Raw genomic sequence first — 15279 nt, 5'->3', positions numbered from 1 at the left:
GTATTCCATGGCGTGTTCTATGCCGCCCTTAGATCCCTGCCTCAGTGGCCCTAGTGAGACTGGGAGGGTGGAGGCGATCGATAGCGTGCAGGTGGTGGTAGCATCTGGCCCAGAATGCTTCCTTCTGTGTTGATCGACTCTCATTTCGCCAACGCATCGTAAATGCAGTCAGATGGAAATTCCGGGCGGGTATAGAAGCGGTACGCTATTAGATCGATCCACGTTATAATATGTGATTATAGCAGAAGGCCGGCACATCCGGCTCTGTTCGTCGGCGAGGATCAACTTGTACGGCGACCATAGACGGAGAGACCACGGAGAGGACAGAAAAGGATGAGGGCCGACCCGGCAGAGCGGTTCACCTTGCAAGCTTGCTTCAGCTCCCTCCTAATCCCCTTGTCACGCGGCTGCAGGGCCCTCCGTCACCAAGTTCCACCATGCCGCGAATCAGAAAAACCATATGCATGGCTGCAGCGAACTGCGTCCGATTTAAGCCAGCTTCCGCTACAGGCTGACCCAGGTAGTTGGGCGCAACTGCATAGGTTCTCGCTGGCTGGCACAGCGGAAATAGGCGTATCAGCCAATGCATCTCGATATTTGCTATGCAGCCCCTTTTCCGTGCTTGAGACCCAAAGACGTCTGATTTGGAATGTAGTATCGATGGAAAACTTTTTCGGGACGAGATGGCATCGCTTTCCAGGCCAAGATATGCAGTTACTATCGCCTCCTATTCTTGATCATCCAGTTCTGCACATGCGACTGGTACGCTCGCCACCGGCTGGGGCTGGCGGCACCTCGGAAGAAAATTAATACGCCAAAGAATGGCTTGTTTGTATCAAAGGATAGTAATTCTCTGAAGGTGTTTGGTTGCTTTTTGGCAGAGTGAAACTCTGGTGCTGGATGAAGCTGTTCAAATAGAAAGTTCCAAGAAGCCAAAATGACAAGGTGAAGATGAGCTACATGCCTGCTGGGAATGCACAAGCGACAATAGGACTTACTTTCGGCAGCTGCGACCCTGAGTACAGAGAGATTATGAGTGAGTTCGGTTTTGAAGATTTTACAAGTCACAACTCGACTCATGACAGCAACGCCCTATACTCCAAGTTCACACTTCTATAATGTCTAATCTAAACTCGATGCCAATTTCTCATTTTTGACCAGACCATATTACTTTCACTCTGCATTGTGTATAGAATTTGTAAGAGTAAACACCTACCTATGTAACCGCCTGGGAGGGCAGAGACGTCATTGTCAATGATACCAAGTTTTCCTTATCGATAACGTTCTTGCCCCTCCAACTGCAGCACATGGAGGGGCAATTGCCTTGAGCAGCAAGAAGGCAAACGAAATATCACGCAAAATATCTTCACATCGTCAAAAAAAACAACTTTCACGCACAATCCTTGTGCTGTACAGTCGCGTCCTCCTTGGCTTGGCTTGTCGTCGAGCAATTTTGTTTCTTCGTTCTATTGCACCTATTTCACTCACAAGCACTTGCTTGTTGTGAAATCAACCCCGCACCGCTGTCCTCATCCCCTTCAAAGATGAGAGGGATCGCGCCAGGGCCGCCTACTCCAACTGGGAGAGCGAGAGCTAATACATGGTCCTTTAGTAAGGTATGGAAGCTTACCTTTCCTTCTGATTGTTGTTCGATGTGCTTCTCGGGCCGTACACAGCAGGCAACGGCTCAGGGCCAGTGTCCCGTGTCCGGGCTGAGCCCCGAAATGCCGGTTTTTGCTTTCTGGCTACGATTGCTCATGAGGGGTGCTGTGTCGTATTGGAGCGGCGCCGTATTGATTAGTCTCATGACACCCGATCCACCTGGCGGTGAGCACGACAGGACACGCAGAGACTGCCCGGACACGGACAAGTGTCCTGCTCTGCTGGCAGTGTGCGGACCCTGTCCCTGAATCATCGCGGTAGCTTTGCCGGCGAGGAAGCTAGTTGGCCGACACTACCCACTTCGGGTGCCCCCAAGAGCGCGGAAGGGTAATTTTCAGGAATTGCCTTCCTGTCCACGATTGTTGAGGAGACCTATTTCCGGCCGACAAGCCCATTAAACGCGGGTGGGTTTTTTTTCTAACGCTCCCGAGGTCAGCGGGGAGAATCGGCATTGGCCAGAATCAGCGGATATGAAATGGCCTGCTCGCAAAAACAGTTATCCATACGGAGAAGTCTCCTTGTCGTGCTAGCTGGGAAACGTGGACAAAGGGGTGCCGGTCTATGGATGTGTTTTGGCACAATAACTCTACCGGCATATTTCTGGTCTCCGCAGTTCCACGCAGACCGTTCGTGCCTGAGCTTGTTGCTGCAGGTCAGTCAAGTGCCTGAGAACGATCACCTGAGAAGGAACAAGAATGAACTAGCCATAGCTAGATCCCCGTTTGTCTGTGAGAATTACCCAACCACCAAACAAACAAACGTGGGGGTGGAAGAGCTGAGAATGCTGGCTGTGTCTATGAACTGTATCTGTTACAGTAGAGACATGCTGGCTTCTGGTCTGTCGTGTCATGAGTCTGAATGTTAGTCAATATTCTTGATCGTGAGAAAGTGAGAAAGGGAAGTGGAGCTCGGGACGATCTGTGATCAACCGTCAAGGCATTTGACCCCTCCGCGTAGCGGGCGATAGCTCGGTATCTGTCTCAAACCTCGGTGAGGCGGAAGACTGGCCCTCAAGTTGGGGGTTCTTCTTGCCCAGCCAGAGCATCGAGAACAAGACTAGAGCACATGCAATGCGGGGTGAGCCGGCCGGGCTGAGGGGTTGCTGGCTTGGAAGCTGTTGTTTGATGGATGATGGGGGCGAGCGGATTGGTGTATCGGTGGTGTGGGTGTGGGTGAAGCTCGCCCTGGTAGCGTCGAGCCAATTTTGCCTGACTGGGCCGGTCGCCAGTCGGTTGAAGATTCGTGCCCTGAGATTCCCGACCGTGACGGAACATCATGCATGACCGTATTCTAAACCTGCATCCACTTACTTGCCCTTTCCCCTTCCCTTCCCTTGCCCATTTCCCAGAAAACACCCAGTCGCAAACACTCAATTCCCTTCACCGTCTCCTTGTCCGCCTCTGACTGTGTTCTGAAGCGTCATACTACTCATAACGCGCGAGAGAACATTTTCAGACGTCTTCCACCTCAAGTGACTGTCATATGACTTCGTCTGAACTTTTCTGAGGCTTGTCATTTTTCGGCCTCGTCACTCCACCCCGCAGGCGCTGCAAAGGACACCGACACCACCCCACACTAGCAGTAAAGCTACCTAGAACAGCCTCACGCGATCAACGACTTCACCTTCTGTTCCTCAACTTGATCCTTCTTCCCTCTCGACTCTTTCTCTTCATCCTTTCTTCGGTCCCTATGGTTCATTTCAACGAGTTTACAGCTCTGCGACTACGATAATCTGGCGACAATGCCTCGAAGAACTAACGGGGTTGGCGTACAGGTCGAGGATACCAAAATATGTGTCGTCATGGTCGGCTTGCCCGCCAGAGGCAAGAGCTACATCGCGCAGAAGGGTAAGCAGCCATAAGGCGTCCCTCTCGTTCTCCCTTCAATTTATTTACCCTTAGAGCTTTCCCTTGGTTTTCTAACTGGATTTTTCTCGAATTTCACAGCCCAGCGCTATCTGCAATGGCTGTCTGTACCCGCTGAGACCTTTAACGTCGGCAATTATCGGCGTAAGGCCGCTAGACAGCCAACAGCCGATTTCTTCGACACATCGAACGCAGAGGGTGAGAGGCAACGTCTCGCAGCGGCGCAGGCTGCTGTTGCAGACATGTTGAAGTGGTTCCGCGAGAAAAACGGAACGGTGGGTATTCTAGATGCGACCAACTCTACCAAGGACCGCAGGAAATGGGTATTGGAGATGTGCCAGGCGGAGGGTGTCGAAGTCATCTTTGTCGAGTCAAAGTGCGACGATGAGGAGCTAATCATGGCCAACATCCGGGATGTCAAGACTACGTCTCCAGATTATGTGGGCCAGGATCCTGACAAGGCGGCTCTGGATTTCCGAAATCGCATTCGCAACTACGAGAAGATCTACAAGAGCATCAACGAAGATGGTGACGAGGATGATCTGACATACCTCAAGATCCTCGATGTCGGCAAGCAAGTCATCATCAATCGAATCAGGGACTACCTACAGAGCCGTGTCGTCTACTATCTGATGAATTTGCACATTCGCCCGAGATCTGTGTGGCTTTCAAGAGTGAGTGTCTGCAAAGTGACTTTCGAGAGGGGTTCTTGGCATTACTAACAGGTCACGACAGCATGGCGAGTCACTATACAATCTGGATGGCCGAATCGGCGGCGACACACTTCTCTCTGAGCGCGGTGAACAGTATGCGCGCAAACTCCCGCACCTGGTGCGTGAGTCTGTGGGCGTGAGTAACTTCCATCAAATGATTCGTGCCCCTCACTAATAGCCCCAGGATGATCGACCGCTCACGGTGTGGACATCAACACTAAAGCGCACAATTGCCACTGCGCGCTTCTTACCTGCGCACTACAATCAATTGCAGTGGAAGGCGCTTGACGAGCTGGACTCTGGCGTCTGCGATGGCATGACCTACCAAGAGATCAAGGACTATTACCCCGAGGATTTCCAGGCGCGCGACGAGGATAAGTACAACTACCGCTATCGCGGCGGTGAGTCGTATCGCGATGTAGTCATCCGCCTCGAGCCCATCATTATGGAATTGGAACGCAGTGAGGACATCCTCATCGTGACACACCAGGCCGTGCTACGCTGCATCTACGCTTACTTCATGAAAAAGGATCAGGAGAAGTCGCCATGGATGCACGTGCCGCTGCACACACTGATCAAGCTGACCCCGCGCGCCTACGGTACTGATGAGCAGCGATGGGACGCCAAAATCGCCGCTGTAAGCACCTGGAGAGGCAAAGGCAGCACTGCGAAGCATGAAGACCCCGTGCCGGAAGCTCTTCGCTAATCTGACTCTCCAACGGCATTCTTGCTTTCGTTTTACGCATTCGCTAGAGGAAGAAGCACGAACTTGGTCATTGCATTGCACTAGCCCCAATCACTGGCAAGTGGAAAGGGGAAGGACGAGAGACGGCGTTCCGGTTTGACGCGTGTGCATCACGGTCTTTGAATTCACTACTGATGTAGCTTTCTGTCTGGCTTGTTGGCACTCCGATTATGACACGACTACCCAAAATGGAAAAGGGGGTGGATGATGAAGGCAATGGAAAGGAAGGAAGGAACCCCCGAACTATAGACCTGGCAATAGGCAGCATGGCTTTATCACCTCGTGGCATCGAGGTTCTCTCTGGTTGGAGAGATGGAACTAGATTATGAATGAATAAGGACTGGCTATGTTTGCTCTATCATGAAGAGGTTCGACAACCAACTTTATTCCAACTATCAGTCCATGTTGGACCTGTGCAAATATATATGAGATATATAAATTGTGAAGTAGTTCTTCCCGTTATTACTCACTCCAGACCCCACGTAGCTGAATAGCCTGACTACCCACTCGTAGCTGCGAAATCCCAATGAAAATGAATCAGCGATGTAGTGCTAATTATGACATACTAGAAACCAAGTGCTCCGAGCCCGGCATCTGGTCAGTATGTCTTTAAAAGAAGTCTGACTGTTTATAACATCAGAATGCCCTATCGCAGAGATCATAATTATTCTTTAAAGCAGCTAGTAAGGTCAATCAGTCTACTTACCCTCCTATCTAAACGAGTGTGATTGTAGACCAAGTGGTGCCGGGAGTATCTCGCCAGTCGACGGTGGAATGATGCCAAAGCTCTATAATTCCAAGCCTCTCATAGCAGTCCGGTCCTTTAGATGACATTCCCAAAACAAGAAACAACCGATAAAAAGCAAGACCATATCTATTTGGCCCAAGATGGTGGCTGAGCAGAAAAGCGAGGCTGGTGCGTCTATAGTTTTAAAATCTGCTAGACTCTGCCATGGTTGTGCTCGACGTACAGTCTTTATGACATTTCTATTTGGACACCATTGTAGTGAGAACTCTTCCAGAAACAAGTCTGGATGGAATGCCCTTTCTTCGCCTAAGAAATCAATAACATATAACGGGGGGCTTCCGTGCCCTATCTGTGGTAAATGGCCATTGGTACGGAGACTGCTAAGAGTCAGATAACCTTCAAGCTGAATCCATGCCCTCTTGACAGCTCCGAAACAATTCTTTCCAGCTGCCTGGTAGCCTATCATGGAGATTGGTCAAGCTTCTTCTACTATAAGTCTGCACTATACTTCGCCAAGCTTCAAAAGCATTTCGCGGTGCTCGAAGGCATTGAAGAGAGGAATGAGAGTCAGCTAGCGCAACTTCCGCGTAGTGGCATTTGCATGTTTGTGTTTCTATACACTTCCACTCCAATTCACCTGAGCAAAACGATATTAGACGGGTTGAGAGGATTTCTTTCTGCAGAGCCCAGCCTCGAGTTCGCAGAGGTGAATTAGAGACGACAGAATTGTGCTGGGCCGGGTCAAGCTCTCTTGCTTTGACAAGGGTTTGACATCCATCGTCTGTGCTCCAGTCCAGGGCCAGAGGACATCTCCCTGTCTTACCATGAGTCAAACCAAGTATACCTATAGTTGCAGAAGGAGAAGCTACAGCTGCAATGGTTATGAAAGCATTTTGATAGATGGATGCCATACGGAAAGACTTAAGCTCCCAATCCAATGCAGAATCTTGAATAATGCAGAGCGAATCAATCCATATGTAACGAATGCCCAGACGCCAGGCAATGTATATCGCGTCTTGCATAGTTCGCGGCAGATTTTTCAGAGTGAAGCCAATTTTCATGGTCTTGAAATTGCTTTTTGTCGTTCGGATGTTTCCACTTTTGCCCCAGCAGTAGCTCAGGGCAGCGTATGTTCCAACAGCGCTTTGTAGTGGCTCGTGTGGGAATATGCGACTGGTTCCTATAACTCCAATACTAAGAAGACGAGTCGGCAGATTCGAGAAGACTTGGTTACAACGTTTGTGCGACATTTGGCACCTCGAAAGAGAGCTTTTTACGAAGGCCCAAGCATTGGGCAACATAGGCGTATCGCTTACGTCTTGGCTCACAAGAATGCCGTCCCATGCTGGTGGTACTTCTGCATATAGGTCAGACCTGGGAGCAAGGTATGTGGTCAGAAGGGACTCACCTATAGGAGAATAAAACTGGACAAAGGTTGTAAGTCCTGTGCTAGAGCAGAATAGCACGTCCGCGAATTTCCCATTCCGAATTGAAGGATGATTTCTTCCGCGGATCCGACATGATACAGCATCATCTCATAGAGCAAGCAACAAAATACGCAACCGCTGGCTCCTGAAAGCTCAATCTCATGGGAGTCTCGTGGTATCAAGAGAACTTTGTCTCTCACATAAAGAATTCGATCGTAGGGTCTATGTGGCAGGGGCCAACCCCAGGAAAGGTTGCGGCAGTACTTGCACCATGTTGAAGTTGCTGGGAAAAGATCGCCTCTTTGGCTAAGAGCTTTTGCGATGCTGATCTGAAAGAGTGGGTTGAGATGCATTCAATGGACATCACCTCAACGACGAAGCGAGGCGACTTGAATGATGTTCTCTATCTCCTTGAAATCAAGATGTCTCTCATGCATCACTTACCTTTGTGAAGATTATCGCGGCGATGGATAAAGATAGCTTTGGGCAGCACAAGGCTATACAAAATGGCGTTAGGCATCCTTGGTCGACTCGACTCTGGCGGTGCTTCAGTATCATTGGTTAGGCTGAAAGGGGCGTAACTACACAAGCTACAGCCTGTATACACAACGAATGCAACAATATTCGATCACGTGAAGTGCACGGATAGAAAGTACGTGTTTGCAGTATGCAGTTGAAGTTGGCAGCGCTGGGGCTATGTAGTAGGCCTATTGCCAAAGGACTCAGAAAGCAAAAGCAAAGCCTGTGTTAAGACGAAAAAGGGTTTAGTGTGAGGTGACTTGTCAGAATCAAAAGAAACTGCGAAGACATTAGCGAGGTGAGAACATCATCAACAGGTCTAAACTTAAAACCGCGGTCAAATTAGTGATCATCAACATGAAATAAGGGGTAATCTAGATATGAGGCAAACCGAGAATTGAGTCTAGCACTGCTATCAAGAAAGGTGGAAAAAATAAGGCAGTCGATCTGTTGGCTATCTTAGCTAGGTTTGAAAGGCAATTGCGTGATTGACGAGTTCCTAAGTGTTTCTGACGGTCACTCTTTTCGTATCTAAGGCTACAACAACCACGTAGTAGGTTCATCATCGCAACCGGAATATAGATTGTTGAATACATAGCTCCGCTATCACAGACATGAGGCCATTCTATGTACCAGCAGACACTCGGTTCGACCCCATCAAATTCGCTCTAATGAAACCGCCTAATTGGCTTGCATGTGGACGGCGGCCTAGCAAACATCATATGTCGGGAGCCCATTGCCAGTATAAACAAAGCCGGCATCCCACTGTGGTGGATCTATCATAGCAGGTTAGCATTGGAAGTTTGGAATTCGTAAAAATGGAACATTCGGATCCACAAGGTCACTCACCTTCGCCGACAACTGTGCCTGCGTCACCGTTGGAGACACATAATGCCTCAGCGGTGCTTAGCTGGTTACCAATGAAGTCGGTGTTCGTTTGTAGTGTCTCGCACAAGCTGCAGAAGAAGCCCTCGCATGTCTGATACGAGAACACTAAGCATGAGTTAGCCGTTACGATTAAATCGTCGTTACTCGCGAAAACTTGGTCGATGACGACATTGCAATCACTATCTGAGGGTGCCGGATTCTGTTGTTTTGTTAGATCTGCCTTGACCCTCATGCTAGCTATATGGAGTCGTACGGAGGACTGGCACTCAAAAAAATCGTTAGCTGAGCTTTGTCTCTTGAGCCGCTGCACAGCACGCATGGCTTCAATACTACGACGCATGTTATCCGGGTCGATGTACTCGGCGGGTAACTTCTTCAACGACGCTTTAGACCTCGACCGGCTGGGCTTGCCAAGGTCAACGCGGTAAGCGGATGGCGCACTAGCTGGCTTGTGAGGAGCACGCATTGTCGACACGCCCGAATACTTCTTGGGCCGTGATGTCTTCTTGTGTGGGCGACCCTTACGCTGGCGCTCATTGAGTTCAGCGAAATCGACAGCCGCGACGAAGGAAATGAAGAGAGTAATGAGATATATGACCTTCATTATGAGATAAGAGATGGGAATATGATCCTTTGGCGAGGACGAAGCTATAGGACCGAGGCTTTGGAAAGCATTGCGCTACAGGAAAGCTGAGCTTTTATATTTCCTGGATAATGTCCACTGTCCTGGTCGTCTTCCTTGTTCCCCATCAGACCCAGCAAGCTGTAAGGTTGCGCGCACATATTAAACCAGGGGCCATCAGCCGCCATCCATGTCCTTCTAGGCAGGTCAGACTAACCTGGAGATTTCCTTGTTTAAGGAGCTCCGGGGAAGTTGAAGTAGCAATATTTGATGTTCATCTCGACCATCATTACCCCACATTGACACATGCAGCTGCTCTTCCCGTGTTGTCAAAATGGCTGGCTCCAATCAATGAGTACTCGTGATGCTGCAATACAACCTAAATCGGCTTGAGCCGTGTCTTGCCCCCTCCACTGCCACAATCTCGGTTGAATAAACATCCCGACACACGATTTTCTCGCATTTGTCAACGGCTCTCGCCCCTACACCTTAAGATGTGAAGCTTTCTAGAAGGTCGCTAATGCACGCACGATCGCACTTGCAGGCTCGTGTTCATAGTTGGGTTGCCTACCATACAACAATCGAGTCCAATAAGACTGTATGTCATAACAATATGGATACGGCATGCTAGACGATCTCATGCCCGCAATCGTCATGACTCCAAGAGGGGAAGAGAGGTCAGAGCTTCAAATGCTGCTGTGGCGACCTTCTGTCGCGGACATTATGTCCTGTGCGAAAACCCGCTGGCGAAATCCATCATCCAGGAGATCGACAACAGGCTCGTCTGGTTTTACAGCACCTACTATTTGCCTTGAGATGCCCAGTCCTATGAGCCTTTCCTCCGTGGGTCAGTTGTTATTAAGCTGAATTGGAAGTCGACGTGCGTGGCTATTTTTAAAATACCGATACTGAGCTTAAATGAAAGCCCGCATCTAGTTGCGATTGTATAGCACTCGGCTCCTTCAGATAGGACGATGAAGGTCCTGCAATAAGCCGTAGATCCCAAGGAGTGGAACCTACCTTTATCCGCCATTTAACCCCTGTGATTTCTCCTGGATCCCAAGTCAACCGATCATCGGCTGAAAATTTTGTTCAGGTACTCTGGATTGTCTCCAGACTTTTGCCTAACGGTCCGCTTGAGAACATTGTTTAGGGAAGAACTTAAGTCAGGAGAGCTAGCTCTCAAAAGAGCCATGAAACGCGACGATGTATGACTACCCTCGCGTCTATTCTCCACTTGAAGATGACTAACAATAAGGAGATTGAAAATTAAAGGTAATAGAGCGCGAGGTCCATGTAAGCACAACCTAAGAGAAAAAGTAGAATGATTTCCTAAACTTTTTTGATGGAATTGAAAACCACCTCCTGATTGGCACGTTGTTGCCAATTAACACTAGTAGAGGTGCCCTGCCAGAACACTGTCTGAGTGCCCCGCACTAATCGGCGATGGGTCATGATTCATCCGTTATCCGGGCTGTCGACCCACTTTAACTTTTCTAGTCGCCTGCTGATAAGGGAAAAAAAGTTAATGTAGGCAGTTTGGCACCACCACCAAAGTTTTGTTCAACAAGCAGATCGCCGCCATGGATCCCGGCCATAGCAAGAAGCGAAAGTTCAAAGACGCCAACGGCGTCAAGCCTTCTACCAAACGCTCTTCTGAAGGTGTCGCGGTTTCTTCGAAAAAGTTGAAGAAGAGCGAACCGGTGCGCCCTCCGTTGCCAGTCGACGATGATACTAGCGACGAATCCGAGTCTGAAGCCGAGGCGAGCGACGAAGAGGACGAGAATGAGGACGGTCTATCTGAATCCTCTCCTGATGATGAAGAAGCCGAGGCAGACGACGAAGAGAATATTGAGAACGCAGACCTGAACAGTCACACCGATGATGCAGTACCTACACAAAACAATCTTTCTCTACCCCCAGCCGCAGGCACTACAGCCCAAGGCTTCGCCGACTTGAACCTCTCCGAGAAGACAATGAAGGCCATCGACGACATGGGTTTCACAAAGATGACGGAGATCCAGAGGAGAGGCATACCTCCATTGCTCGCAGGCAAGGATGTGCTCGGAGCAGCAAAGACTGGATCCGGCAAGACCTTAGCGTTCCTCATACCAGCTGTGGAGATGTTGAGCGCTCTTCGATTCAAACCACGAAATGGTACCGGTGTTATTGTTCTATCTCCCACGCGAGAACTGGCACTTCAGATATTTGGTGTTGCGAGGGAGCTTATGAAATACCATTCTCAGACTTACGGCATCGTCATCGGTGGTGCGAATAAAAGAGCCGAGGCCGATAAGTTGTCCAAGGGTGTCAACCTTCTCATCGCGACTCCTGGGCGCCTGTTGGATCATCTTCAGACTACCCCTTTTGTCTTCAAGAACCTTAGGTCACTGGTCATTGACGAAGCCGACCGCATTCTCGAGATTGGTTTCGAAGATGAAATGAGACAAATCATCAAAATCTTGCCCAAGGAGGAGAGACAGTCAATGCTGTTTTCTGCTACACAAACCCAAAAGGTCGAGGATCTGGCGCGCATCTCTCTAAGGCCTGGACCGCTATATGTCAATGTCGATGAAGAGAAGCAATTCAGCACGGTAGAGGGTCTGGAGCAGGGCTTCGTCATATGTGACGCCGACAGGAGATTTCTTCTTCTCTTCTCATTCTTGAAAAAAATGCAAAAGAAGAAGGTCATCGTCTTCTTCAGCAGCTGCAACTCAGGTTTGTTCTATCAATCGAGTTTTCTCTCCGCAAAGAATGCTAATACTCAACAGTGAAATACTACGCTGAGCTACTGAACTACATTGACCTCCAGGTGCTGGATCTCCATGGCAAGCAGAAGCAACAAAAGCGGACCAACACTTTCTTCGAGTTCTGTAATGCCAAGTCTGGCATCCTGATCTGCACCGATGTTGCGGCTCGTGGTCTAGATGTAAGTACAACGCTCACGTTATGGCAATTTTGCACTAATCATTATCCGCAGATCCCTGCAGTTGACTGGATTGTCCAATTTGATCCTCCTGATGACCCGAGAGACTATATTCACCGTGTTGGACGAACAGCTCGAGGTAGCAATACGAAGGGAAGGTCGCTGATGTTCCTACAACCGAGTGAAGTTGGCTTCCTCGCACATTTGAAAGCCGCACGCGTTCCCGTAGTTGAGTTCGACTTTCCGGCCAGCAAGATCCAGAACATCCAGTCACAACTCGAAAAGCTTATTGGCCAGAACTACTACCTAAACCAGAGTGCAAAAGAGGGCTACAGGAGTTATCTTCACGCCTATGCTAGCCATAGCTTGCGGTCAGTCTTTGATGTCCACAAACTCGACCTAGCGAAGGTTGCGAAGGGCTTCGGTTTTGCAACTCCACCGAGAATCGACATATCGCTTGGTGCGGGCATGAGCAGAGATCGTAAAACACAAGGCAGAAGGGCATATGGCAGTCAACCGAGACAGCCAGGCAAAACAGGGTTCAAGAAGAGGTAAAAGTTAGTCATTACGGCATTATGAGCATACTGTGGCAATAATTGCCGTCTGCACAGTTCCACTCGGCGTTTAGATTTGAAAACATGATACCGGTTAAACTTTAAATCTTCCCTCATTGTGCCATTGATGACCCGACCAAAATTCATTAAACTCCTACACACAGCTTACTACAGCAAACATATATGTTTCCTGAGCTCCAGAAGTTTCAGTCGTGTAACCCCTTGTTCAAGGGGATATATCAATGAATGGGAACTCATGACTTGCGCAACTCGCTGATAAATTATTGTTTAGGCTACGACACACGGCGACCACGGGCATGAGTGGCTGAATGTCTAGGGAGGCCACTTCGTTGAACGGTTACAGATGCCTGGCTGATGCTGCTAAGCTGAGACATGTACATGTATTACCGAAATTTTCTCAAGCAGAGTTCGGTTAAGTACAACTTGTGCAATTTTTAACTATTTACAGAGAATCTTAAGAATGTACACTTGACAATCTAATATGTAACTTCTAGAATGAGAGAGGCTAGAAGATTAATCAACTTGTTACTTCTCCACCAAGCTCAAGAAAAGTGACTAAACTGGAGGCTCAGAGCCTGCCACCAGGCCAGTACGTGCCAAACCTCCCGTTGGTCGAGGTAATGACCGGGTTGCCATGGTAATCGTCGACGTAGACGTAGTCAGCACCAACCTGTTGAAGTTCCCAGTCTCTTGGAATTGTATTGATTGAGCCGTCCCAATTCTCGGTTGCCTTCAACACCCAATTTCCAGACGGCTTCTGATCGTAAGCACCACTGGGGGCGCCGTCTAGGATCCACTGTGTGAATCCTTTCCACGCACCGGAACCATCCAGAGACCACATTAGTACGCTCCCATCACATCCTCGAATGAGAGAGACGTCTCCCCAGATCCAGCCGTTCTGGTCAAAACTGAACTCGAACCATGAGGCAAGGGGGCGAGGAACTCCTCCCAAATTCCACTCGTCAGTTCCGCGCACAACACGGCCCTCAAAGCCATCAGGCACAGAGACAAATTGGGTCTCGCCTGCGTTGATCCAAACATATTTGTATGGTACATAATCGCAGTTATTATGATAGAAGTAAAACCCACGCCAGTCACTGTCGGCATTCGTTATGGTAATGCCCTTGCCACCATTATCCGTGTCACCCCAGGTGAATATGGTCTGATCTCTAGTGTTGCAATCCCAGCGCTTCGAAAGCTTGGAGTCAGACTCATCACCACGTTCCGTGTAGTTGAATGGATAGCTCTTGAATGTCTTGGGGCTAACGGACTTGATAGCGTCAATGTCTGGCGGTGGCAGAGATCGTGCTGGAAGTTTGCCCGCGGGAACAGCCCCGACAAGAGCTAGAAGCCCAGAAAACAAAGCAAGTGATGATTTCATTGCAAGAATGATGAATTTGCTTCCAGGGTCAATGTTAAGATTCAGATATATGTTTCTTTACTTCAATATTATTTGCTACCATGTTAAGCTCAAGGAGAAACAGCAAGCCCAACAATTTTATATTCGAAAGCTGCCATCGTCTTATTCAAAACTAAAGCTACTGTCTTGACTGTAGCTAGAACTACAAATTTCAGTTGAACTATAATAATTCGCCGAGTATCGTGATATTCGGCGAGACCGAGCCTTCAACTTCGGAGACCAAAATCCATTCTATTTTAGCATGTAACTACGAGACACCCGTTAAAGCTGTTTAGCTTCTATACCACGTAGTAGACTCCATTTTATTCGGCCCATTAAAGGTCAGGGGTTACGATTTGAGCAAGGTACGCGACGTCTATAAGCGATTAAGCCGCCGAATCAATCGATGAGTGTCGCTTGAAAGAGCTAGAAGTGGCCATGCTCAACTTAATCTGGCTATCTTAGATCAGGAGACGGCTAATGCGGACTTTTCAATATTGTTCCTGCGGGTTACCCAATATGCGTGACATTCCCCCACGTGGTCAGGGGTTAAATGTCAATAAGGGGAAGGTGGTGATCCAATGTGGTAGCGAAGGATGCAGGAACAGTAGGGTTGTAAGCTTGGTCAGGAACAATCCGAAATTCTGCGAGACCCTGATCGCATCGCGCTTACATATTCCCGAAGGCGTTCCGCGGCGGAAACGTTGCTGCCTAGGTCATCATTGGGTCATGGGCGGTATCGCTGTTCAAAGCATACTGGAGGGCCGCTCGACTCTAAGCTCAGGTTGTCTCCAGACATTGAGCAATGTCTCCTTATTTTCATTTGTATCTCAACACCCAGTCCATTCAAGTGATCCTTCACGGCGGTATTAGCATAGAAACAATGTGTACAGTCACGGCTTAGCTCGGTTGCTCGCATCAGTTGATTCCCAAGGATATTGTCTGGTGATAATCTGCTCATTCACTCAATTATTTTCAAATAACAATCCTTCTTGTACAACACCAGAACGTCTTCAATAATGAGTCTTTATGTAGTTTGACTTGTTCAAATAAACCCGGCATCGCCGTTGTGCTTGTCGCTGGCAACGTTGTAGTGGTGTTGAGCAAGTCCTTAGTTCGCATAGGCGCCGTTGTGGTTGCTTGTTTGTGACGATGGCTTTTCACAACTCGTTAGATTATTAGACTTGAGA

The 15279-nt window shown here is 48.8% G+C and overlaps 4 protein-coding genes across 4 annotated transcripts; 2 read left to right on the top strand and 2 right to left on the bottom strand.

Annotated features, from left to right (window-relative positions):
* Positions 1–3403: 3403 nt before the first annotated feature.
* On the top strand, positions 3404–4946 carry UCRPA7_4194 (putative fructose- -bisphosphatase protein; the record flags this gene model as incomplete). The annotated part of the gene is made up of 4 exons (XM_007916736.1): positions 3404–3509; positions 3609–4201; positions 4263–4376; positions 4425–4946. The coding sequence occupies 4 exons, from the start codon at positions 3404–3406 to the stop codon at positions 4944–4946; spliced, it is 1335 nt and encodes a 444-aa protein (XP_007914927.1).
* A 3441-nt stretch (positions 4947–8387) lies between these two features.
* UCRPA7_4193 (hypothetical protein) lies at positions 8388–9171 on the bottom strand (the record flags this gene model as incomplete). The annotated part of the gene is made up of 3 exons (XM_007916753.1): positions 8388–8455; positions 8529–8672; positions 8748–9171. 3 exons carry the CDS (start codon positions 9169–9171, stop codon positions 8388–8390), a joined length of 636 nt encoding a protein of 211 aa, XP_007914944.1.
* Positions 9172–10772: 1601 nt separating this feature from the next.
* UCRPA7_4192 (putative atp-dependent rna helicase has1 protein) lies at positions 10773–12670 on the top strand (the record flags this gene model as incomplete). Its single annotated transcript, XM_007916789.1, has 3 exons — positions 10773–11907; positions 11961–12118; positions 12170–12670. 3 exons carry the CDS (start codon positions 10773–10775, stop codon positions 12668–12670), a joined length of 1794 nt encoding a protein of 597 aa, XP_007914980.1.
* A 588-nt stretch (positions 12671–13258) lies between these two features.
* Positions 13259–14071, bottom strand: UCRPA7_4191 (hypothetical protein; the record flags this gene model as incomplete). The annotated part of the gene is made up of 1 exon (XM_007916777.1): positions 13259–14071. The coding sequence occupies one exon, from the start codon at positions 14069–14071 to the stop codon at positions 13259–13261; it is 813 nt and encodes a 270-aa protein (XP_007914968.1).
* Between the last annotated feature and the right edge of the window lie 1208 nt (positions 14072–15279).

The sequence above is a fragment of the Phaeoacremonium minimum genome (genome assembly GCF_000392275.1).
Source record: "Phaeoacremonium minimum UCRPA7 unplaced genomic scaffold PA7_03_scaffold_330, whole genome shotgun sequence".
NCBI lineage: Eukaryota > Fungi > Ascomycota > Sordariomycetes > Togniniales > Togniniaceae > Phaeoacremonium > Phaeoacremonium minimum.
Note: the sequence above shows the minus strand (reverse complement) of the source record. Positions and strands in the feature narration are given on the sequence as shown.